Source organism: Anser cygnoides, chromosome 2 (assembly GCF_040182565.1).
Source record: "Anser cygnoides isolate HZ-2024a breed goose chromosome 2, Taihu_goose_T2T_genome, whole genome shotgun sequence".
Classification (NCBI taxonomy): Eukaryota; Metazoa; Chordata; class Aves; order Anseriformes; family Anatidae; genus Anser; species Anser cygnoides.
Genome location: NC_089874.1, coordinates 69,039,287 through 69,064,720, shown reverse-complemented (window position 1 = coordinate 69,064,720; position 25,434 = coordinate 69,039,287). Strand labels below are relative to the sequence as shown.

Genomic DNA, 25,434 nt, shown 5'->3' with positions numbered 1-25,434 from the left:
CAGAGGCAGATAGAAGGGGAGGATGGTTCGCAGAAGCATACAGGAGGAGTGTGTGAATTTCAACAGTACTGGTGCATTATAGTTTTGGGATTGTTGGAATTGCATACATTTGGAATCAGAATACTACAGGATCATCCCTTATTACTTGCGTTATATATATTCTAACTACAAGAGCTTCAAAGCAGTATTTCTTTCGTAATATTATCCTTTACTTTTTAGGAAAATGTTTTTGGAAGTCAGATATTAAATCAACAAAATTGGTAGAAATTTTTTCTTTTAGAAATAGTAAAGGTGTTTTTTTTTTTTTTGACTCAGAAGAGCAAGGGCGTATTTTTTGCCTCTCAACAGGTATTAAAAGAAAAATTCACATAACTAATATAACTTGATTTTATTTATTTTATAGGGAATCTTTTCCAAATGATCTTCAGTTCAGTATTTTAATGAGATTTACTGTTGACCAGACCCAAACGCCTAGTTTGAAGGTAAGAATTTTCAGGCTTACATCGCAAACAAAATCTTGATAGACGTTTGATTGTCTTATTATTTACCTTTGGATTGTTTGATTTGTTTTAAAAACAAGGTTTTCAATTAGTGGATTTTGTTTTTGTAAACTTTCAGACAGTCAAGCCAGCACTACAGGACCAGCTTCGCTCTTTTTGGAGCTCAAAGGTTTTTGTCTGAATTATTGTCTTTGTTCTTAACCCTATGTCAAACTCTTACGGCTTTTGCCAATACTTCTTACTTGAATGCATTCGTTTGCTGCTACTAACCTTTGCGAGAAACTTTAAGCATGCAGATGTTCAATTTTAAACATTATACTACTGTGAAAGTGTTTGCTGCAAGTGAGTTCTAATAAAACCACAGTATGGTAAAAATGAGCAACAAAAATGTGGCCACCTAACATCAAGCTGGTTATGCAAACTCACTCTGTTAAGTCTTTTCTAATTTTATGTTTGTGATTTCCCAATCCTCTTTTCCTAGTTTGTATATAAGTTTTCCTGTGTTTAGACTGATAGGTCTTGAATTCGTTTAAATAATTTTAATGGTAACATAAGCTGTTATGTTTAAAAACAAGCTCCCTTTATGGTACCTTTACTTTTCTGAAAGCAGTGTGTAGCTTTATACATACACACTTCTGCATAATAAAAATCTCTAACCCGTAGACGTGACAATACAAATGAAAATATAAAATAATCTTGTAGTATATTTACAGTTATCCTAAAAGTAACTTTTTGTAAGTGCATCAAATCTGAAGACTTACTAGTCAGATAAATGGGGAAATAACAAGCATATAATTGGCATTTTCTGCTCTATCCTGCACGAAATATTTTTACACTGTTTGATACTGCACAAGAATACGATCTTTTTCCAAATTGTTTTGAACCTGAAGTTACATGAATATGCCTTTTTTGTCTACAATACAGTAAAACTTACATTTTTAAGCTTTTGAGGACAGTTGATACGTTGACCACTGTTGCTTCGTAGAGCTGTGTTAAAAAGGGACTGCTGTCATTTATTGAAGACAGCAAATGAGGTAGTAAAAATCAGTTTGTTGTTTAAATAAATCCTTGGAACAAATTGGGCTTGATTTTCTTTTACTTGGTTTTCCTCACCAGATAGGTTAATTTGATGGTTTAGTTGTTGGTTGGTTTTTTTTTCAATATAGTAGAATAGTAGCTGGTATTATTGTTTTTTTCAATATAGGAGAATAATAGCTGGTATTATTAGTAGTAGAATAATAGCTGGCATATTTACAACATTTCAAAGTTTAAACTGTAAATTTGAATGAGAACAGACTCCTACTAGACTAAGTTGGGCCTAAGTTCAAGAATATTCAAGAATGTTCCAGGTGTGCAACCTAGAAAGGATTAAGAAATCTGGAAACACTTAACAGAAAAGCATTTGAGAAATACTTCAGAAATCAAGATGTCAGTAAAAGCTACTTCCACAGAAGAACAGGTGTTGGTTTGAAGTAAAATCAATTGTATTTGAAGTGAAACTGTGGGCCAGTAAATGTAACTGAGAAGTATGTAGAAGAGAGGGAAAGATTTTTTGGAAAAAATGGTACCTACCCACTACTTCCATCTTACCTAGGTAACTACAACTTCAGGATCCAGACAGTAAAGTTCGTGAACATAAATTGCAAAATTATCTGTTGAATATCCACGTTCTTGAATACCTCACCTAAATTCTGTCCTCAGTGCACCCAGATGTTTAACAGATTAACTGATAATCCTAAAGGACTGCTTCATTCCTTGAGATCTTCAGCTTTTTTTCCTACTCTGAAGAATGATTATTTTGGTTCAGGATGCGATTTTGGGCTAGATACAGTAAATAAATGCATTCTAGATAGTAAAAAATACTATCAAAGAAAGGAGAGAGTCAGATATAAGAAGGGATGTTAGGTCAGAAATTCTCTCCATGGAAGGATTCCCTTCTACAAATGACACTTCCTTTATGGTTTTCATGTGGTAGTAGTAACTGTGATCCTTTGGAGTAAACTGCCATTGTCATCGTTAACATTTACATACAGCAAAGCCTTGGATTATAAAAGTAAAGCTCTAAGAGTGTCCCCAGAGGTGGATTTGGCATGATAGCCAGTAAGAGGACCAAACATAGAGGAGGTATTATGCTACTGATGTAATCTGTGCAGGATGCAGCACAGTATTGTGCCCTATCTTAGTCTTTTACATTAAATTTATATGCAGGTGTGGTGAACTGCTGAAACACAGTTTAGAGGTATCAGGTGCGTGTATCTGTTTTGGTTAAATTTATGGATGGTCTTAGGAGTCAAATTTTCTGGAGAGGATATAATCTATTAAGCTTATTTTTGCAGGTGCAGAGCACATGCTTTGCTATGGATGAGTGTTGTCCTGAAAAATACTTCAAAGCACCACTTTGATTTTTCTCAGGTTGAACACAGAATGGCTTACACACAGTGAGGAACAGTTTTAAGCATTGTAACCAGATCTTATTAGAAACTTCTGAACCCTTCTTTCCTTTGAAAATGCTGACTTGCTGAAATCAGTCTTTTGATGCAGTTGATGAAAAGATTTTTCTAAGTCCATTAAAAAAAATGGTATTAAAATGAACAAACATTCACAGAGATAATCGAGCCTTTTAACATTTAATCTTTAGCAGATATTCTAATCATTTAGATAAATCATGGCAGAGGCAGTTGCTCCTGAGTATTCAGTAACCTAGGGATTAGGACAGACATCTGGGATGTGACAATCTGAAAATCGCTTTGCCTGATTGCACTTCATGTTAGTAAGGCAGAGTTGAGTCTTTTGCACCCCAGGAAAACTGTAAGAGACGGACTCATGTCTGCTTTAAGTAAAATAGTTTCTATGAAATGTTTCTGTCTTATCCTGATGAAGCAAATGAAACTTGGTGAATCTCAACTTTTTCGCAGGATAGGATAACAGTTTGCCTTCTGGCAGTGACTGTGTAGCATCCTTGCAGTATTTTGTGTGTCTACGCAGATGAGTTGCACAGGATATTTTTGTGTAGGAATTTCTCATCTGTGAAAGATGGTTATGAAGCACTTTGATTACATTTATCTTCTTTTTTTTCTTTTTGCTGAGTAATAGTGCTAATTGTAGCTTGCTTTATATTTCAGCTTACTTACTACAACAATACTATTCTTAAACAAAATGTGTCTGTTTTGTGCTGTACAGGAAAAAGGTTTAGTGTCTCAGGGTTTGTTATAGCCCAGCAAAATACAGGAAATTCAGCCTATAGGGTACAAAGAAAGTCAAGGCAGTATTAAACAGCTTCCTAGATCGTGGTTTCAGATTAACAGTAAATATTCGTTTTAAGAAATCCTGAAACTACTTCAGTTGCAGTAAAAAAAATTTATCTCAGGTCCTGTAGAGGTGAAATGGGTTGCTAAAGAGCACTATGTCAGGCTTTTTATTTCTGAACCTTAACTCTGTACTTAACTTGTTTGAAGCAGTGACAAAAATGCACCATAAGTAGATTTGTTGCTGTTACGGCGTTTACTTCAGGGTGTTTTTGATCTGTAATATTATTGCCTCGTTATATGGATTTTTGTGTTTGGTTCCTCCTGCCCCAGAAAGAATATAGCAGATAGTATTTTTTATACTGCATATGTTAGTATTGACTTGCCTAACGTGAAAACCTCCAGCTGTTGGTTGTTGCATAACTTCAGAGAAGTCAAGTTTTAACATGTGCTGTGAATATGAAGTATTAAGTTTTAATTCACATGCATCAGCTATCAGTAATATCTGTGTCACTCAGTGTATCTTGGGTGTTGGAAGTTTTGACCAATGGATATTTCTAAATAGCTTTGTTCGGAACAGTTTTAGTACAAGGCATATATAACTAAAAATAAACCTAGAGCTTTTTTTTTTTTTCTGCTTATGATGGTCATTAGGTCTCTTCCATCCTGGTAAGTATTTCTAGCTCAGGATGATTATTAGTGCTAAGTTAAGTAGGTTGCATAAATAAATGTTCACCACTTTTTTTGATGGGTTGCATGACAATTATCTCTAGGGCTGCAGGAACCGAGGAAAGAATGTTTAAGGGAGTTACAGGCATAATAGCCCTTCTACTAAAGTTGTGCAGTGACGTAATTTTGGAGGGGCTGCAGTTTGAGATATCTAAAACTGTAATTCTGCATTAGGGGAGTAGGACAATGATGCTTGGGCAGCTGAGAACGTAAAAAAGCTTTTCTATCCTCCTGGTAAACCCACATCTATCTTCTCAATATCTTCAAAGGAAAAATGTGTTACGTGACCCCTTCTAAGTCTTCAGTAGAAATTCTATTCCATACCTTTTTAAAAATAAGAAGACTCATACAGCCTAACCCCAAAGATCCTGACTGCTGAACTCTGGTTTTCATAAAAGGGTGCTGTGTGTTAACTACATCATATTCTAATACAAACTGATTATTAGTTCATCAGATGGTGTCTGCTTTTCATTTTAGTACTTGGAAACAGTTCTCAATAATTCTGAAAATTCTTAAATGTTCCGAGTACTTTGGTTTTCTGTTTGTTAAACATAAACTTCTGCATATACAATGATTTGTATATCTCCTAGCTGCTACTAATGAAATCTAAGATTTCTATTAGTTTTTAATTTCTGTGGAAGATCTTCCTTCTTGAAATGTTGTACCCATCTGTAAATTCAGCGTTTAGGTTTTTATATACCAGCACTGAAAAGATGTTTAGGTTAAATAGAAAAAAAATATTTTAGAGAATGTACATTCTAATCTGTATACACTCTTGTTCTTGTAGCACAGTTTTTATTGTCCACCTGACTCTATTTCTCTTTTCAGGTCAAAGTTGCAATCCTTAAATATATAGAGACTCTTGCACAACAGATGGATCCAGGCGACTTTGTAAATTCGAGTGAAACTAGGTTAGCAGTGTCTCGAATCATCACCTGGACCACCGAACCTAAAAGCTCAGATGTTAGGAAGGTATGTTTGTTAATGTGCACTTACCGTTGGAATCCATTCCAAGTATATTGGCAGTTCAATGAAGCTGTTGACTTTTCATGTCTCAACAGAAAAAGGATTTTTTTTTAAAAACAAATTTATTGTTTCATAGACAAAAGATACTTTTATGTTCTTTTCAGCAAACACAGCTAATAGTTGGGCCTGAGAAATCAAAATTGCCAAAGTAAAACCTTAAGGTGGTATCAAAGAATTGTTCTTGTCATGCTACAGTTCCAGTGCAAAAATCCCTTCTCCAAGAAAAAAGAAAATTTTCTTTCTTTTGGGAAGAAAAATTAATATTTGTGGGTACTCAGGTACCAGGGGTACAGAATAACCATGAGAAAATGTACTGATGCTGTCTTCAGAAAGGGGTTCTGAATAGTTCTTGCAATTAAAGTGAAAAAATCTGTGATTTTATTTGCACATAGATGGAATAGTTATTTTTTTGTTGTTCCCAGTGTCGCCATCCATCCTGTTTTAGCTGCCTTTATCAGTATGTTAACACTTCTTGATTGTTAAGTAAAAGTATCTCGTTTATGCCTAATGAAGTGCATGCAGCTTTGACATAGAGAACTAACGGTTCCTTTTTCCCAGTTTATTTCTATGGTTGAAAAGTCAAAACAATTTAGTTGTTTAGATTTCCTTTGCTAGATTGAATTTTGGTAATTGAATTTTGAGTAATTTCAAATACCAAGCTTGAATTTTGGTAATTTCAGGGAACATGACCAAAACTCATTTCCTTTAGGAGGAGGGATGTTTTGTGTGAGTCAATTGATAGAAAATAGTGGGGAGCTGTCTCACAAAGTAATGCAAAGAGGACAATAAAATAAACTTTTATCACTTCTTGATATATTGAATGTTTATAATATTTCAGCATAAAACATTTTATACTGGAGGTTGTTTTTTTTTTTTTTTTTTAAACTTTCACTTCTAAGATAACTTTGAGAAAGTAGTAACAGATTATATCCTATGGACTTTGCTTACCTGGTTACCATGTTCTAGTGACATACATAAGACCATAAAGCAGGAAGGGAACTGAAGCAGTACTATCTTCTAAATCAGTAAAGTTTTAGTACTGAGACACGTGGCAAGCTGTCTTATCTGATAGTTCATATCTCTAATAAGCATTTTTATGCCAATAAGTAACTGAATTGTGGAAAGAATTGCCAGCGAGTTCTATCATCTGGAACCCCTTAATTATATTTTCTTTCCATAACAGATTTGTTAGAGGTTACTAATTCCCAAAAGCCTTTTATAAGTCTTGTAAATAAGTTTATCAATAAGTAGTCAAAAAAGTTATTCTAATGGTTTAAAATCTCTTGTTCTCTTAATGGGCTTGAAGACAGCCACATATCCTACCACAGAAATCCACTTTTTTAAAAAAAGATTATAATAACATAACATTTTGAGTGCTTTCTTTTGATTAATTTTTTTTGCCAGCTGTATTTCTGTGCAAATAATGCTGTTTCGATGTGGTGGTGGTGTTGTTGTGTGTTGTTGGTTTTTTTTCCTGTAAAAACATTTCCAGTGCTAAATACTATTTTAAAAAATCCTTTTTCTTTTGTTAATGTTGAAATGGGTATGCCTAGTTTAGTTCAGTGACATGGAACTTTCTGGAGGGTAAAATTCTAAGTTTCCACTTTAGTTTCTTATAAGATTAAAATTCTTCTGAGGAGAAATAGAATCTTCTTAGAGTTCTTCTAAGATCAATAAAAAACAAATTTCTAATCCTTATTGCATACTTTAAAAAATGTGATCTGTGACTGGGTTTGAAAAATCTCATGAGAATGAACTTATGATGAAGAGGGGAAAAAATTCAAATACTCTTAACAAGCTTTTTTCACTAGTTGTTTAGTGAAACCCTTCTCTGAGTCGATTTCTATTTTGATACTTCAGGTTGAGCTTCATTCTGGGCAGACCATGCGGTGTCAGTTTCTTTCCTGATATGACCCTGGACTGCCTGTTTTGTTATTTTATTGGCAGCTTAAGTAGACACAGTATTTTGGAGTGCAGATGTGGGAAAAAAAGGAAGTGGTAATTTCCAAACCTTTGTTCAGCTGCAGGATTTGTTTTAACACAATTTGATAAATATAAAAACAAAAGACAGACTATAATAAGTTAAAGAGGAACACTGAAGGAAGACGGGTTGTAGAGGATATTTGGGGTGTTCACTTGAAAGGAAGACCATTGAGGGAGGAGGGAATAAAAGTTCAAGAAAACAGCTAATCACAAGTGCGCAAAGACAATTTATGGCAATCTAACATGTTAGTATTTTCATCATTAAATTTAATACTAAGGTGTGTGCTGGTATGTGTGGTCATACCTTGGCTTTCCACTTTTAATTAAAAAGTGCTACAGTTCATTGCTCTGGAGGCAAAAGGAGGGAAATAAATGTCTAAAAGAATTTTCTAAACTACTTGCTTGAAGTATTATGGTGCTTAAACAAGCTGCCTGCCATTCTGTCTAGTATGAGGCACTGGTTCTCTCCAGTGCGTGGCAGACCTTGATGGTGAGTCATTTTTATGGAAACTAGATATAGTTGGTTAATCTTAATTAATCTTAATCCAACTAGATATAGTTGGTTAATCAGAGTTTCATACTACACAGAAACTATTAGAAAGTTCTGGAGAACTTAATAATTTCTAGCCTTTCACTGCCTGTGATAGCTTAGTTGCAATGCTGGCAGGTTTGTTAGCCCATCCAGTGCATGTTCATCAAAGTAAGTCATGCAGTCAACATTCCTTTAGCAGAGGGAACCCATGTTCTATACCATGTTCTATAACGTGCTGTCTTGCTTTGTCAATAAAGATCCATGGTTTTCTTGATTCAGATATGTTCATTATATGTATGTATGTATAAAAGCATACTCTAGGATGAGGATGCCATTAAAGATAAAGTACTAGAATGTGGGTTGTGGAATCGAGTAGACTAGAAACTCCAATACTTAAGAATTTTCATCTTTAGAATATGTAGGCAACTAAATAATTCCTCCTGATGTTTGAAAGTTAGTCTGTCACTTATCACCTATATTACCACTTGCAGAATTCAGAAGGATTTGCCAAGTTTGTTGCTGTTCTGGTGTGTTCAGGTGTGTTTTTTTGTTGTTGTTGTTAATGTGTTCAACTTGCTAAACCCTTTAGAAGCAATTTTTAGCAGCAATTTTTTTTATTAGCAATTTTGCTGCTTCCTTCAGGCTTTCATTTAGTAAGGAGGGTTGAGGGTGATCATGTTTCAGAAAGACTGCTTGTTAGGATGATGGTGCAAAGTGTAAGCTCATTGGTATGTGCCTGGAATATCTGAACTTTAAGCTCGTTTACCAGCAAATAGGAATTGTTGGTTCACATCTGCTAGCATCTTTAATCAAGCTTGTTTAATACTTATATCACCTTTTGGGATTATCCCTCATTGTAGTATCTCTTACTGATAAAATTACTGCAGAAACTCAATTAAATGGCTTCAATCTGTATTTTGTTCTAGGCTGCACAGTCAGTGCTGATTTCCCTTTTTGAACTCAATACTCCAGAGTTTACAATGCTATTGGGTGCTTTACCAAAAACATTTCAGGATGGAGCCACAAAGCTTCTCCATAATCATCTCCGGAATACAGGCAACAGTGGTCAGGTATCTATAGCTCTTGCATTATTCCTTCTGAAGTTACAGCTGCTTTGAATATAAGCCCATTTCGGTAGTTATGTGTGAGAGCAAGATTGGTAGAGGCAACACAAATCTTCTGTAGAAGCCTTAGTAGGAGATAGCACTCTTTATGGAATGCATTTTCTTTTCCTCCAAAGATCGATACTTTCTCAGTGTATGTTGTTTCCAAATAAAATGACTTACTAAGTTTAAATGTACTTTTTAAGAGTAGTTTGTCTCGTACTTTAGTTATTTTAAAGTGGTTGAAAAAATTTGGTTGACGTTATTGTCATTAGTTAGACAATCCAAGAAATTAAGTAGAAGCTCTTTAAATGTTTCTGGTCACTAGAAAATAAATACAATGATAAGGCAAAGGGGAAGCTGAAGTCCTGAGTCCTACTGAAGTAGCTCTTGTCATCTCTCCTCTTCCAGGGATCAATGGGAAGTCCTTTAACAAGACCTACTCCACGCTCCCCAGCATGCTGGTCAAGTCCTCTCACTTCCCCAACCAATACATCGCAGAACACTTTGTCACCAAGGTAATGTTGGCCACTGTTGCTGCAGTTCTGCATCTAAGGCTTCACTACATGTTCTCCAAAATTGTAACCCCAGCTGTGAACAAGTGTAGTGCGTTTTGTACAAAGTCACAGATGTTGAAAAATAATCCCCCTTCCTCCACAGAATGACAGTACAGTGAAGTGCTCCACCTCCCTGAAGTGTCTGACAAGAGCCAGGGATGGCCTAAGGTGGGAAAGGGCTGTACACCTCAGAGTACAAATGGCATATTAACAGAAGAAAGGGTTATGTTTAATGTCTAGAAAATGTTAGAATAACTCAGGTCATCAAGCCAGATGGGGAAATGAAAAAAAGTAGTAAATTGCATTGTTACCAATGCTGTTAGTAAAGTGGATTTTGTAACTTTGCTTTTGGCAATCAACTGATACATTAATCACTCCCCATTACTGTGGAACTTTTCTCATAAAGACAGAATGGTGTAAAAGTTCCTTTTGTACTTACAGGAGAAAAATGGAGCAGAAGTGTGTTTCTTGAGGCAGATGCTGCTGCGTGATGTCGCCCTTTCCTTGTCTAGCCATTCCCAGTGCTTAATCTTATTATATTTCCTGAGCGTCTATAGTTCTATGTTAATGTTATTTAGAAGTATGGGGTCAGAAAGTAAATCCACCTTACTCTGTATGTCCTTCTCCATGGCCCACAGTGCATTCGACTATGATACGGAAAATATGAATTCTGAAGATATTTACAGCTCTCTTCGTGGAGTCACTGAAGCCATTCAGAATTTCAGTTTCCGTAGTCAAGAAGATATGAATGAGCCTGTAAAACGAGATTCAAAAAAAGATGATGTTGATTCAGTGAGTATTTAAACTCTGTGCATCTTGGTATTGGCAAGCCAAGCCCAATACCTGATTTATTACAAAGAAAACACCTTTTTAAGTAGGTTTTTGTATTGTGACTTCTGAAATGGGACATCCCTCCTAACTTTAGAGTGTCAGAGCTTTAAAAAAAAAAAGTTTGTAGTCTTAAAGCACCTTTTGGAAATGTAAATGCTAATTTTAAGTGGCATTAGCTATTTGTTTACTTAAAATGTTAACAGTTTAGAAATACTTTATCTCATAAAACAACTGGAGTTTAGTTTTTGAGAGATCTGTACCCTAATATATTTTTTCCAAAGTTTTTATTTAATTCCATACAAAACCTGCAGTTTTTTTAGTGCTATATATGCCCTGTTCTAAGCTTCTGTTTTTGTGGAGCTTCAGCTTTCAGGTTTGTTGAACGTGCCCAAAGTGTATGTACTTAAACATGATTTTAATTACTTGGCATCAAACTACAGAGATAAAGTGCTGACAGCTGCTTCTAATCATGAACTTCAAAGTGTACATGCTCCAAAAGACTTTTTTGTACTTTTTTGAGGAAAGTAAATGTAGGGAACTCTAGCTAAGACCTTTTATCTGAAGCCCATCTTAATGTCTATTTAGGAATGTTTAGGAAACTTTCTGATATTTGTAAGTTCTTGCTACATAGGTGAGATAGTGAAGTAGTTAATTGAAAAGTGTGTGTCTTGTATATGCTTGTATGATATTTCTTTTCCTGCAGATCTGCAGTGCTTCAGGAATAGTAGACCTACGAGCAGGAAGTGGTGTGAGTGATACAGGCCGAACAGCTCTTGATAACAAAACATCATTACTCAACACAATGCCTCCTCACTCTTCACCACGTTCAAGAGATTATAACCCATATAATTATTCTGATAATATCAGTTCATTTAATAAATCTGCTTTGAAGGAAGCCATGTTTGATGATGATGCAGAGCAATTTCCTGATGGTAAGCTTCAGATTGCATTCTGTGCTAGAATGAAAATGGTGAGATTTTTCATCTTTTTCATCTTTTAGTTCACTTTATGAATTTATCATTAACAGCATATGTATTACCAGTGCCGCTTTGAGAGGTTTTGTAAATAATACATGTCAAATTAGTTTGTTTAGTAATCCTTCTGAGTGACGTTTTTGGATTGGTTGATATTTGTAGAGATTAGGGGGGTGAAAATGAGATAATTACTGAACTATATGGTATACTTCTGGCAGCATGTTCTGTAGCAGGATTGTCAATATAAATTTACTTAGCAGATTTCTCTGTGGTTGAGATTTAAAAAGCTTTACAGCAAGGGAGTAAAACTGGATCAAACCAGTTTGGGAATTAGGTGAAACATTAAGTATTTTGTTAGTAAAATACTTGTATTTGAAACATGGTGTTGGTATTCTCTATTGAGTAGACATTCTTTTTTTTAAAAAAAAAAAAGGCTTTTACTTGGAAGGTGGTTCATTTAGCCCATGTAAATGTAAGAACTTGGGTTGTTGTTTTGTAGGCTTCTAAATCTCCTTTTAATATTTCTCAGTATATTTTTTGGAGCTTTTTATAGCTAAATGTTAGGGGAGGTTTGAGTAATGCTTATAATGATACTGTGGAAACATAGCAGGTGGTTTTCATGATGTGGTTTTCATTCATGTCTTGATATTTCTTATTCATTTATAGAATAAACTCAGTTTTTAATTAAACAAAGTTCTTAATAGTGAAGTACAAATAAGTATTCCTCCCCCCCCCCTTCTGTTTTCCCTCTGACATTCAGCAATGATGTGTTAAACTGCTGAAAAACAAAACTATGTTCTGGCATTGTGTTTTATTCAGCTATCCTATGAGTTGGCTTCAAGTTTGCATTACATTAAAAAAAACCTCTAAGATGTATTCCTCTTTGCTTTCTCTTCTGCTTAGAGAAGAGGCACATGGTTAGTTATTAAATTCTAAAAAAGATTTAAGAGAAAGCAAATTTTTACAGATCATGTCATGTAAATATGAATAATTAAATACCTTCGTCATCCTCACATGAAAGATTTTTGAGCAAAACTCTGCATTACAGTGATCCTATTGTTACATGGGATAGGTCTCTGTAGCTTCTGACACTGTATTTCTTGACATTACGTTAAAGTACATGATAAAAGCTTTTGAACATATGGGACTTTCTGGGAAATACCTTTCACGCAGTCAAATGTGCTATGTTCTAGCAATGTGTTGTCAAATTATTATTTATTCAACAATTATTTTATTCATTTTCTTTATTGACTTGTCTTTTGGAGCTATTTCTGTGTAATAGCAGTTGTGCAGAAGAGAGAAATCTTTTCTCCATGAGCTTTTTCATGAAGACATACCAAAAAAAGTTCGATGATATAAAAAAAATATATATATATAGGTTTTGTTAAGATTTCTTTATGAATCACATTCTGATGTTCTCATCTCATTTTCCTGTAAAATCTGAAATTTCTCAAATTATTCTTATACTTCACATTGGTTTTTATTTGCTGCTAACTGCTAGTCTCTGTTGGAAAATCTTGATTTTTTCTTCTTTATGTCAAAGATAGCTTGGATATTTAAATATTTAGAAAAGTTCCTGGGACCATCTTCTCACTGTGTGTATGGTCTGTGGTGTTTGCTCTCTCAAGTGCCATTGCTAGTTCAGGTAATTACAATAATTACTGTCACACTGTCAGAGAACCTTACAGTGTAGTTCTGTCTGAAGCTTTGAAGCTTATGCAGTATCCTTTCTTAAGAATATGTGCTAAATTAACAGAAGATGGTAAGTTTTTTCCTTTTTTTTTATTTTTAAATTCCATGTACTTAAGCAATCTGCACTCTACCAGCAGGGTCTGTTTTTCTTAAAAATTTATGAGTGGATGGACTGAAGCATCCCCATCCAGTAGTGGTTTGTCCTTGCTGGAGTTAGTAGTGCAAAGTATTTAGTAAGGACTGCTCTTTAATGAATAATTAAAAAAAAAAAAAAAAAACCTACTTGGACTTATTCCTGTATGCAGGAGTGCACTCTTAGTTTTTAGTAGCACCATGTGTATTGTCATTACTTTTAGAATTGCATCCGAGATTATTTTGAAAAAGTTGGCATGGGAAAAAAAAAAGATACATTTATACACACGGCAAAATATTTGTGCATGCAGTTTCTCACTTAAGAATTGCATGCTTTTCCCATAAACCCGAAGTGCTTGTTGAACACTAGTTTATACTTTCCAGCAACTTCACTGTGTTTGACACACAGTTCCTGTTTTTATTGGACTCTGATGTATCTTCTCATCTGTTACTGGGAGAAGACATGGATATAAAGGGCTGGATGGGGAGATCTTGGCTGCTCGTTTGGTGCAGTCAGCTGCACTGAGGCACAAACATGTATTCTGCAGACTGTTCATCTAACAGTTAAAAAACTCCTTTAGAGGAGATGCCACAGTGTACCCCCAAATGTGCATTTGAGTATTTTACCACTTCTGTAGTAAAAGGTTTTCATAGGAACAGTCTAAATCTTCAAAGCACTAGCACTCTTTCCAGGGGAGGTGCCCTTTATTAGAAGTATAGGGGAATGTGGTTTTCTAAGACACTTTCTAGACTCCTTAAAAGCATTCAGCAGCTCCTGTTTGAAACCCAGTGTCCCCCTCCAAAGCATGTCCCTCTCATTTTTTTTCAGTGTGCTTCCATAGATCATGTTTTCCAAGCCTCTGCCTTTTTAACTGATACCATCATTTGTTTCCTTCTAGATAAATAGAAAGCCATTTATAATCCAGTCATTTTGCAGGTGTTTCATCCAAGGTTTGTACCCACCTTGTTGACTTCTTGGCCATGTTTCAGGCAGTGGGAAAATCTTTACTTAATTCAGAACATACCTTAATTTCCTTCTTACCCCCAATACTGTATAGCCTGTCAAAAGGTTATTATTTGATTGGTTTGAGAAGAGATGTTCTTTAACAAATGTTTATATGGATAATATTAATAGATACGTATTTAAGGCACATTTTAATTTATTCAAATGAACCTCCTCCTCCTCATTTATGTTTTTTCTTTTCAGAAAAAAAGTTGTGAGTAGACTTCAATATGACTTAATGTATTTCTCCTTTCTTATCTGGAGAATGTTTAGGAATGAAACACTGGGTGCTAAATCATATCCAGGAATGGGAAATTGAGGCTGTCAAGGCGCACACACCCACACAGACGATTTTGTGCTATTTATTTATTTATTTAAGGAAATCTATTTCATAGAATCATAGAATATTCCAAGTTGGAAGGGACCCATAAGGATCATCAAGTCCAACTCCTGGCACCGCACAGGTCTGCCCAAAAGTTTAAACCATGTGACTAAGTGCACAGTCCAATCTCTTCTTAAATTCAGACAGGCTTGGTGCAGTGACTGCTTCCCTGGGGAACCTGTTCCAGTGTGCAGCCACCCTCTCGGTGAAGAACCTCTTCCTGATGTCCAGCCTAAACTTCCCCTGCCTCAGCTTCACACCGTTCCCACGGGTCCTGTCACTGGTGATAACGGAGAATAGGTCACCTGCCTCTCCACTCCCCCTCACGAGGAAGTTGTAGACTGCGATGAGGTCCCCCCTCAGCCTCCTCCAGGCTGAACAGGCCCAGTGACCTCAGCTGCTCCTCGTATGTCTTCCCCTCTAGTCCCTTCACCATCTTCATCGCCCTCCTCTGGACACTCTCCAACAGTTTAATGTCCTTTTTGTACTGTGGTGCCCAGAACTGCACACAGTACTTGAGGTGAGGCCGCGCCAGTGCAGAGTAGAGCGGGACAATCACTTCCCTCGACCGACTAAGCTAATTTCCTCAGCTAATAGAGCTTCCTTTTATTCCTGCATGGATATGGCTGGTACCTTCTCTCTTTGCCCCTTCCCCCCCATACGTTAAAGTTGCCACTTCTTTCATTCTGGTATTTCCACAATGTAAATAGCTTTATTTAAGCACATATAGGTTGCTTTGCTAATTAAATTTTGATATACATTCCCAAAATTGGATTTACCGTGGATGTAAACCTGACAGTTTGGTAGATCAAGCATTATAGTCCTAGTAATAAAAGTAATGCCCTTGCTTCCATAAAATGGATTGTCCGTTCTGCTCATCTGTACTAAATAATTACTCACATAATGCACCTGCAGAATGAAATTCCAGTTTGTCCTTTAGACAAACAATAATGATCCATTTAGAGAATTTGCAAATCATGCATTAATATAGAGGCAGTGGAAGTGGTTGCAGAAAAAAGGTTTCTGCTTTCAGGTGTTGGTGAGTTGATTATTTATGCAAAACAATGCAAAAAGAAATGTTGGGTACAAAAACAGTGTTTTTTGTTGTTTTTATTTTTTTGATCCTTGATATGTGATATTCAGCTTTTACTTTTTGTTTCTTTGTACATCATTTATAAGTTACAATATTGAATACAGCAATATAAGGGTTGTGGTTTCTCTGCATATGACCTAATAAATTTGTTAGGGAAAATGTATTTCATCTATTAACGAAGTGAAATAATTTTAGGATAGATGTAGTTGCAGGAACGCTTGCATATTATTAATACTGTTTACTCTATGAAAGAAAAATGTACGTCAATGCTCTCAGACTTTTCGCAGGAAAAAAAACGTTTCTGTTAATTCACCCCAAAGTCTTGGTGCAAAGGTAGAAGCTATATGCTTTTCTTTCTTAAATTGGTCTTTCTTTCTAAATTGGTCTTGATAATGGAGTAAAGGGAACAGTTCAATATTTAATTGTCATTAATACCACATACAAGGGCTTGTTTGTTTTGTTTTTGGCTGTTTGCAGATCTCCATGTTTGCAGTCCAGTGTTTCCAAATATGAGTTGTTACTGGTGCGTGCTTTTTCTCCATCATCATGGAATCCTCTCTGTTAATCAAAGCTGAAATCCAGAGCTGTCTCATAGTGACTGTTACTGAGATAGCAGTAATTCCCTGGAATCTCTGTGGGGCTAATGGCTCCACTCTTGAGCAGTTTTTTTCTGTTTGCATTAAAAGTCTAGCCATTGCTGTGGAACCATGGCTTACAAAAGTCTAAGCAGTTCAGTAAGATAATACTGAAGGAGAATATGCAAGTTTATCTTCTTGGATGGAAGTGTAACATGGGAAAGCTGGCCCTTTAATACTTCAGATTTAAAAGGGTAGAGGGAACTACCACTTTTTGTATGATGGATTGCAAGAGTAAAAACTATTGCAGTAAACTGTACAGGTGTGGTTTTGTTTTGTTTTTTTTTTGTGGTATCATTGTTTTATTGTGATTGTAAGCTTGTTTAGGAATGTTGTCTGCACTGAAAATGAAATACTGAAATTGTAATTTTGGCTAAGTTGGGTGGAAAATATAAAAGTATGCTAGAAAGCCAGCTAGCTACCGTAGAAGATATCTTACAGTTGTGCATCAAGCACTAATATTTATTTGCAATAATCTGGAAATTGTGTTTGTGTATTCTTTTTTTGGTAGAGCCTCCCATGGATCATTCTGATCTGGTCGCAGAGTTACTAAAAGAGTTATCAAACCATAATGAGAGAGTTGAGGAAAGAAAGACTGCTCTCTATGAGCTCATGAAGTTAACTCAAGAAGAGTCTTTTGGTGTTTGGGATGAGCACTTCAAAACAGTACTGCTTTTGCTGCTTGAAACACTTGGAGACAAAGAGGTAAATTTAGATTATTTCTGCTAAGAATGTTAACAAAGCACATGGTTTACTTTCAGTGTCTTTGAAAGTTGTAAGGGAAGGGCACAAATCACTATATATTTCTATAAATAAATAATGCTTATCGTGAAAACGCTTGAGTTCTATGTAATTGTTCCCTGTAAGTGCCACGTTTTTAAATTGCTGAGGTTCAGAATGACACTAATATCTGTTCTGATTAAAATAAATAAATAAATACTTGTCAATGTGTTTTCAAAAATAATGCATTTGTGTGATGCTAAATGTTTTATCGGCACTTGTGAAGGGTAAAATTGTATGCAACATAGCAGCTCTTGGGTAGCACAGATAACTCCGGTTGGCAGCATATTTGTGATATACAACCTGAATTAATTGCAGAAAGAGAGAGAGAAAAATGAATAACTGAACAATTTTTTAGCTGAATTTATTAATACAGTATTTGTATTACATATATGCATAGAAAATCTGATATATTATCGAAGGCTTTACTGTTGAACAAATATTAAAACATATATCTATTTAAAGGAGCATAACTAATTTATTTTAATATTTAATCTTTAGTATGCAATTAGAGCTTTGGCATTGAAAGTTCTAAGAGAAATTCTAAGAAACCAGCCAGCAAGGTTTAAGAATTATGCAGAGCTCACAATAATGAAGACATTAGAAGCTCATAAGGACCCCCATAAGGAGGTTAGTAATCAGTTACTCCGTTTGTTTGAGGTTATAACAAAATATTACAAAATGAAACAGCTGTGTGTATGTCCAGAAAGTGTTTGACAAATCAGTTAGATCTTACTGAGGAAGTAATCTGTGTAATAATCAAGCATTCAGCTCTTACTAGTTAACACAGGTATGCAAAAGAAAAATGAACTGTGGTTTTATAAGTTCTGAAACGGTTAATGTCAGCCCTGATAGCAATTGCTTTGAGTGCTGTCCAAGAGGACACAGAGCCATAACCAATGATCACAGCTCATCAAAGAATAACTGAAGGTGGTTTTTCGTTGTATGACATCTTAAGCCAGATATCCTGGAGTTCTGATGCAATGTTTTGGATTTCATTAACATACATGGCTGAGAGATGGGACTGAACAGGGCAAGGAAATCATCAGCCTTTTCCATTTCCAGACATCTCTGCACCATTCAAGAGCATGGCTTTGAATATATTTTTTTTCAGGAGAGAAAGGACTGTAAGATATCAACGAGAAGAGTTGCCTGTGGCTGAGAATAGAGAGGGGATTCAGAAGTAGGAGGATAACTGTAATCTTGCTCAGAAATTCTTGTGATGTGAGCATACACAGCAGCACATACATACAACAAACAAATACAGTAGCCACCCAAACATTAAACAGTTTACGTCAGTGTCACTGATGTTAGGAGAAGAATACAGATTTGTTATTAGATGAATACATCTCCTCCCTGTCTTCCCTATGCCCCCATGCTCCCCATGCAAGGACTTCTTTATATGGGACTTGTCAGTGATCAAAGGCCAAACAAGTAATAATGAATGACAACACAGGAAATTATAGATTCACAGAGTGGGGAAATTTCAGTATGTAGTTGCATAATATTGCATTTGTATTCTGCATAGTATTGCAGAATAGAGAGATTCCAGATTTGATTCAACAGTTATTGTCAGGCATGTTTGGAAAACACCGATAGACATCTTGCAGAGCATATAGATTAGTCATACGGTATTGGAAAGAGTCTTGTTTTTCGATAATATGTCCAACAGCTGGAACATTGGACACATCTTCAAAGTCTTGTAATGTACATATTTTTACAATATAGTGGAGCTGTGGTTAAGAGAAGTTTATGTTCAAGACCAGTACTGACAGATAACAGACCACAGCAATTCTGTGCACAGCAATTGTACATCATTTTTCCATGTCTTTTGTCCTTTCAATAGGTGGTGAGATCTGCTGAAGAAGCTGCTTCCATGCTGGCTACTTCCATTAGCCCAGATCAGTGCATCAAAGTTCTTTGTCCAATTATCCAAACTGCAGATTACCCCATTAATCTGGCTGCAATCAAAATGCAGACGAAAGTCATTGAGAGAGTATCTAAAGAAACTCTTACTCAGCTTTTACCAGAGATTGTGCCAGGTCTAATACAGGTAAAAAAAAAAACAAACAAAAAAACCCTCTGCATATAAAAGAATTGCAAAGATTTTTTTTTTTCAAGCAATACCGCCTGGCTCTCATGAAGGATTTTTTATTTGTCTTAGCTGATGGCTGCTTTGACCCAAAATAACTCAGTGGGAACAATCTCTGTGATTGTCAACTAGTTGAATTGTAATTGTTGTTAGGACTCAAAATCTAGGTACAATATAAAGTAGTGGTTATAGTTAAGCTCGATAGAGCCTTTCAGTTGTAAGATACAGGTGGCAACAACGAAACATCTTCTGCAAGTTCTAATTGATTCTTCTAAATTGGACATGTTGTATGTATATATAACTGTAGGGTTTTATAACCTGGGATTTGGGGGAGGCAAGTGGAAAAAAGCAGTTAACTGGGGTAAGTTTAATAAGATGAGAAGGATATCAGAGGTTTCTGTTTCTTTGTCCATTTTTAATTATATCCCACCTTATAACACAACAAAATACATTAATTTACATGTGCTGGATGAAGACTTTTCAGAATTTGACAGCTGTGTTCTGCAGATTTCTGTATTTAATGCATGTGGTCAAGTCACACATCTGCAGGAAGGTAGAGGCAGAGCAGGGTCCTTCTGAGAAGAGGGTGTGAGACAGGCATGAGAAACAAAAAGCATTAAATAACAGGCTGGGAATTAAGAAAAGAATCTTTCCCTGCTAAGAATTAGCTTGTTTCAGAGTATGAAAGTGCTAGGTTTAATAGTCTTCTGCTTTAAATAAACGTGTGTAATCTAGAACAGTTCTCCTTGTGTTCTTCCTTAATGCATTTCAACCCAGAGCATGACAGCAGCTCTGTTTTCAACATAAATTATGAACAAGAATGTGTAAGGTTTTTTCAGTATGGAAAGTAACTCTCAAAACAGCCTGCCTTTTAAGTGCATGCTCTGTATTTGCTTTTTTTTTTTTCTTGGAATGCTTCATTGGGCTACTTTAACATTCACTTAATGTAGATTTTAATGTATTTATTATAAGAAGAAGTAAACAGCTTTCTGAGGCTTTTAATCTATTATTAAGCTATTAATGTTAATTTATAAATTAATTTAATTTATAATAATTATATTTTATTATATTATTTTATCATTTATTATATACTATATTAATATATAAATGTTATTAATTTATAATAATTGATTGTAATAATTTAATTTATAAATATAATGTTAATTTTATTGCTTTCTAGGGCTATGATAATTCAGAGAGTAGTGTTCGTAAGGCATGTGTTTTCTGCCTTGTTGCCATTCATGCAGTAATTGGTGATGAACTAAAACCACATCTCAGTCAACTCACTGGCAGTAAAGTAAGTAAAAGATTACAATTAAATATATTGTAGATGATAATTGCATGTACACATTTGCATTTCCGTTGCAATTACCAGAAAGTTTAGTAAAAGTATGTATCTGAATGAAACTATCAAGGCTTATGAAACTCTCAAAAGATTGATGTAACATTGGCATAAAAGGTTCAAAACTAAGAATCCATAGGTCTGTAAATACTTAGGGACTTGCACAAACTTCAGCAATATGAAAAAGAATAAATTGTTTCTTGCTGCTATTTAGTAGATCTAGTTGCGTACTGTCAGTGGCTGAAAAAAATTAGAAAATACATTTTTAATATTTTGAACATTCTTGAACACACTGTCAGACTTCTTGTTCTGAAATAGTGATAATAGGTTTTTCTACCTGTGTTTCTTGTCATATTTTTATGCAGTTGGAAAGCATTAAATGTCATGTGCAGATGTTATATTCCACAGTTTATTTTCCCTCCTTATTGTTTTGCTTTCATTAGACCTTTCAGTATCACTAATTTGGGGGCGGGGGAGACCCTCACTTCCTTTTTGGTTCAGGAAGGTTAGGGTTTTATTGACATCTTGTACATACTGTTGTTTACATGCAAACAGGTGTGTTGGGAATCTGTCCTTCGGAATAAAACAGGACAATTAATTTTGTAAATCTTTGAATAAGACAGTTGCATCTTAAGAATACTGTCTGGCAGTGATGGCACTGAATGTATTTTTAGGCAGTATTGGAAGCTTTAGTAGGTACAAAAAAATCAAATGTAACTAGAGGCTTAAAACCTCAACATTCGCTTAAGGTGGGTTTTTTTTCCTCCTTTAGTTCAGAACAGCATCGTAATTCGGGGAAAATAATCCACCCATTTTAGTTTAGCTACCTTAGATCACTTTCTTTACATCCCTAATGATGCTTGACCTGTTTCCTTGTGAGAAATTTTGCTGTTTAATATTTTTATTGTTAAGTATGTTACCTTCCAGTTAATTATGTAACATAAAATTTTGCTTTCAGGAAAAAAATGGTTTAATGTTTACTTTGGTGTGTCATTCTTGTAGTATGTACAGTTTGTAAATACTAACTAAAGCAAATTTCTGGCTTAAATTTGCAGATGAAATTACTGAACCTTTACATCAAGCGTGCACAAACAGGCTCTGGACCAGGCGATGCAACAGCAGATATGTCTGGACAAAGCTAATGAAGCTGACAGGAGTTAACCAGGTCTCTTAAAGCAAGGGCCAGGCCCTCTTCAAGTGCAAGGAAAATTCTTACAACGTTTGGAACCCTTCTTTTTTTTCTCATTTTCCTCCCTTTTTTTTTCTTTAACCATTGGCTGTCTTCAGCTTGCATGTGACTGTTGCAATAGAATTATTCCAAATCCAAGGAAAAAACAGTATTAACATCCATTGATCAAAGCAAAATAAAATTTATAAATAATCTAATCCATCATTTATCCTGTTCACAATCCTCTGTGTCTTCCCATTAACTTTTGCCAGTGTTACTGTATTAAAAACATTTTTTACCCTAATTAAACAGGTATGCTTTAAGCTTCAGAAGTTAAAATATAAGTTCCGTTGCTTTTACTCAGCTGCAGATAACATTGTTTTTATTGCTATTTTGTTTGAGTATTATGTCCTTCACTAGAAACAACAAGTGATGTGAAACAAGGCAGAACTAGTCTGAACTGCAGTGAGACTCAGTCACTGTTGGTCGTTCATCATCTTATTTACAGCTTGTTCAGGATATTCTGGAGATTGAGAAATACGCCCATAAAAAAGCTGGCTTGATCCAGTTCTGTAAAAGTGATGTTGTTCATTGGTTGTATGTTTGTTGCATAAATAAGAATTTAGTGTGCGCAGCAGAGGGCTGGTACAACCAGTACCTCTTAGTGTGGAAGACAGCCCTTTCAGGGTAGCACTGCCGACCTGGTGATAGTGTGGCAGTCCGCTTTTTAGCAGCGGAGTTAATGGTCACTTGATGGACGTGAACCATCCTTGTCACCTTTCGTTCTTCAAGCAGGATGCTTCAGAATGGAGTGCTCTGCCCAAGCATGCTCAGTATGTATTTATCACTAGAATGTTTCCTTTCAACCTAATTGCTGGAACCAGTAGTCTTGTATTGTAACTCACATGGGATTTCATGGCAACAGTGCAGAAGACTATTTATTTGTTATCTTCCTAAAAGCACCAAAATTTTCTGCATTGAATTTAAATAGGGGGGAATTTAAAAAGAGGGGAGGGGGAATAGTCACAAATTCTATGGATCTTGCCACCTTCTAATTTTAAAAATTTTATATTTTGGATGAGGTGGGAAAAGCTGCACCAAACTATTTGCATGGTTTTCTTGAATAGCATCCTCAAGACCCATCTGGATTAAGGTGTGGAAATGTTTCCAGAGTTTGTTTTTCCATTTTTGAAAAAGAGTTAGTTTATTGTGAATAATGGTTCTTTGTATTTATGAACTTAATAATGGAAAGAGAGCAAGGATCGAGTAAATGTGTCCCTCAATATTGTCTTTTTTTTTTTTCCTTGTTTTGGATATAAGCAACAAGTTAATTAACTGAGAACTGGGATGAAGCAGTACCCTTCCCAGGAATGGTGGAAACTTTTTTCCCTAGCTTTTTTTCCCTTTGACTGTTGTGTTATGTAGTTGTAGGAAGTGTATCCTGATAAGAGAGAAAATAGTAGTGCCAAGGATGATGACTTATACTAGGCTAAAATTCTCTCTACCTCTTCAGGGTGACTAATGTTTGACTGAGTTGCTGCATATAGCACCTGGTAGAACTGTCTACAGAAGATTTTTTCTTATTTTTTTTTCCCAAATGATCACTTAAGGCGTATTCAAAACTCTATTCTTCAACATGCAGCCAAATATTAAAATAATTATACACTTTATTTGCTAGGTACCCTGAAAAACAAAACTGAATAAAAATTGTCAGATGCTTGTAGTTACACGAAAGATTGTTTTCACTTTTGATTGATTTTGATTGAAGTGAATCTGACAGAAAAAGCTGACATGTTGTTAAAGAAGCAATGCCATTGCAGAGATTTATTTGGAAGAAAAGTTGTAGAAATATATGTAAAGACCGGAAAAAAACGAGACTGTCGTAAGTCATCACTAGCCCTTTTTAACACCTACATCAGGAAGATAGTTATCTCCTCTTTCTTTCCTCTATTATGTGTAACATTTCTTGTTGTTTTCTACTGTTTAATTGCATTGTGTATTTATAGTTCTATGCTTACCATTGTGCATATACTGGCAATAAAATGTACATAACATGACTTTAAAAAAAAAACAACAATGTATACATTTTGGTTTTCTGTTTCATTTGATCACATGCTATAAGAAAGATTATAAAGGTGACAGAAACAAGATTGGTTTAAAAAAAATAATAATCTTCATGTTTTGTGTGTCCAAATGATGTTCCTTTAGATACCCTGTTAGTAAATTGACTTAGCATTTGAGAACATGGTGTGAATATAGGTATGCTAGACAAAAATGGTTTTTGGAAGTTGTATATTATCTTTAATGGACACCATATTTCCTTCATTTCAGCAGGCTTCTTGTTTACTATTTCATTTATTTGTACACTGTTGCATTGCTCGCATTTTATTTTTTAATATTTCAGATATTTTTAGTTTAAGATCTTGTAGTTTACATTTTGATTATACAGAAGAACATTTAAAAAAAATCTTACACATTCTAAGTTTAATAGTCCCATATATTATTCCTGCTTTTTCTGTAGGTAATATTTATTTCAAATGATCATTTCAAGATGACTTTGCTCTGTCATCTTTTTGAAGATGTTATTTCATACTGAAAAATAAGTTTATTGAAACATACCATATATATTCTGGATGAACATAACTTTTTATCTGTAAAAAAATGTTGGTAAGAAAGAAATGATTTTTTCCCCTATGACAGAAAAATTTTGCTCCAGGGGGGAGGAGAGGAGATATTTACACAAAGTTTGTCCCTCAGTTATGCTTCTAAGACACCTTTAAATGTTCTAAGTGTGATATCCCACGTGCTGAAAATCTAAATGCAATATATTTAAATGAATATTTTAATTACAATGTGACTAGTTCTGTTTCCAACAAAGATGGGACCGCTGTATGTGGATAGAACATGTTTGTATTACGTGAAGCCAGAAGAATTTGCAACAAAATGTTCTCCACTGAGGCCAGTTACCAGATTCACTGCATTGCTTTTTGCCTTCATTTCCTATACTCCAAATAGACAATAGCTCAATTAAAATTGAGCTATGATTAGTCATGCCTTATGTTTGTACTGGAGGTGGTTTATCTTAAAAAAAAAAAAAAAAAAAAAAAGGGCATAAAGAGCTGTGAAAAATGAGGACAATTACTATTGTTCTTTTTCAGGAAGGCTTTCTTAATATTCTGTAATGATAGGTAATTGAAGTGGTTTGAATACTGAAATGGGATTCTTAAAGGCTGGTTTCAGGCTTTAAAAGAAAAAAAAGAGGAAGAAGGAAAGAAAACTACATGCAGAATCAGGATAGGAAATGCATGTCTTGAATGTCTTGGACTTGGATATCATTTGCTTTAGATAATTTTGGGTAGCATCTGTTCAGCTGAAATTGGGATAGTAAATGTAAATTGAAAGAGGATTGATCATGTAAATTTTCCTGAGGTTGGTTGCTTGTTTATTTTTAAAGATAAAGACTGGAACAGATTGATTCATGCTTATTATTTGTGGTCTGAGTTCCAGAGTGAAAAGAACAAACACTTTTATCGTGAAACACTTGCACATTCTTAGCGTCTTCTATGAATGTTCAAATATTCGAGTAAATTCACGAACTCATCAATGTAGAAAGCCTGTAGAGATTTAAGGCCTGA

At 35.1% G+C, this 25,434-nt stretch overlaps 1 protein-coding gene across 50 annotated transcripts in view; it reads left to right on the top strand.

Moving 5' to 3' along the window:
* CLASP2 (cytoplasmic linker associated protein 2) overlaps positions 1-23,880 on the top strand; it is a 141,681-nt gene extending 117,801 nt beyond the window's left edge. For 29 of the 50 annotated variants that reach the window (XM_066992332.1, XM_066992335.1, XM_066992345.1 and 26 more), the window contains 12 exons: positions 404-482; positions 619-669; positions 5,303-5,446; positions 8,942-9,085; positions 9,530-9,636; positions 10,314-10,467; positions 11,210-11,438; positions 16,929-17,122; positions 17,699-17,827; positions 19,044-19,250; positions 20,470-20,586; positions 21,687-23,880. In XM_066992332.1, the coding sequence (XP_066848433.1) occupies positions 404-482; positions 619-669; positions 5,303-5,446; positions 8,942-9,085; positions 9,530-9,636; positions 10,314-10,467; positions 11,210-11,438; positions 16,929-17,122; positions 17,699-17,827; positions 19,044-19,250; positions 20,470-20,586; positions 21,687-21,773 (1,642 nt within the window). In that variant the 3' untranslated portion in view covers positions 21,774-23,880. The remainder of the gene's footprint in view (positions 1-403; positions 483-618; positions 670-5,302; positions 5,447-8,941; positions 9,086-9,529; positions 9,637-10,313; positions 10,468-11,209; positions 11,439-16,928; positions 17,123-17,698; positions 17,828-19,043; positions 19,251-20,469; positions 20,587-21,686) is intronic. The other 21 variants (XM_066992347.1, XM_066992341.1, XM_048053529.2 and 18 more) reach the window with 1 other exon arrangement.
* The last annotated feature ends 1,554 nt before the right edge of the window (positions 23,881-25,434 follow it).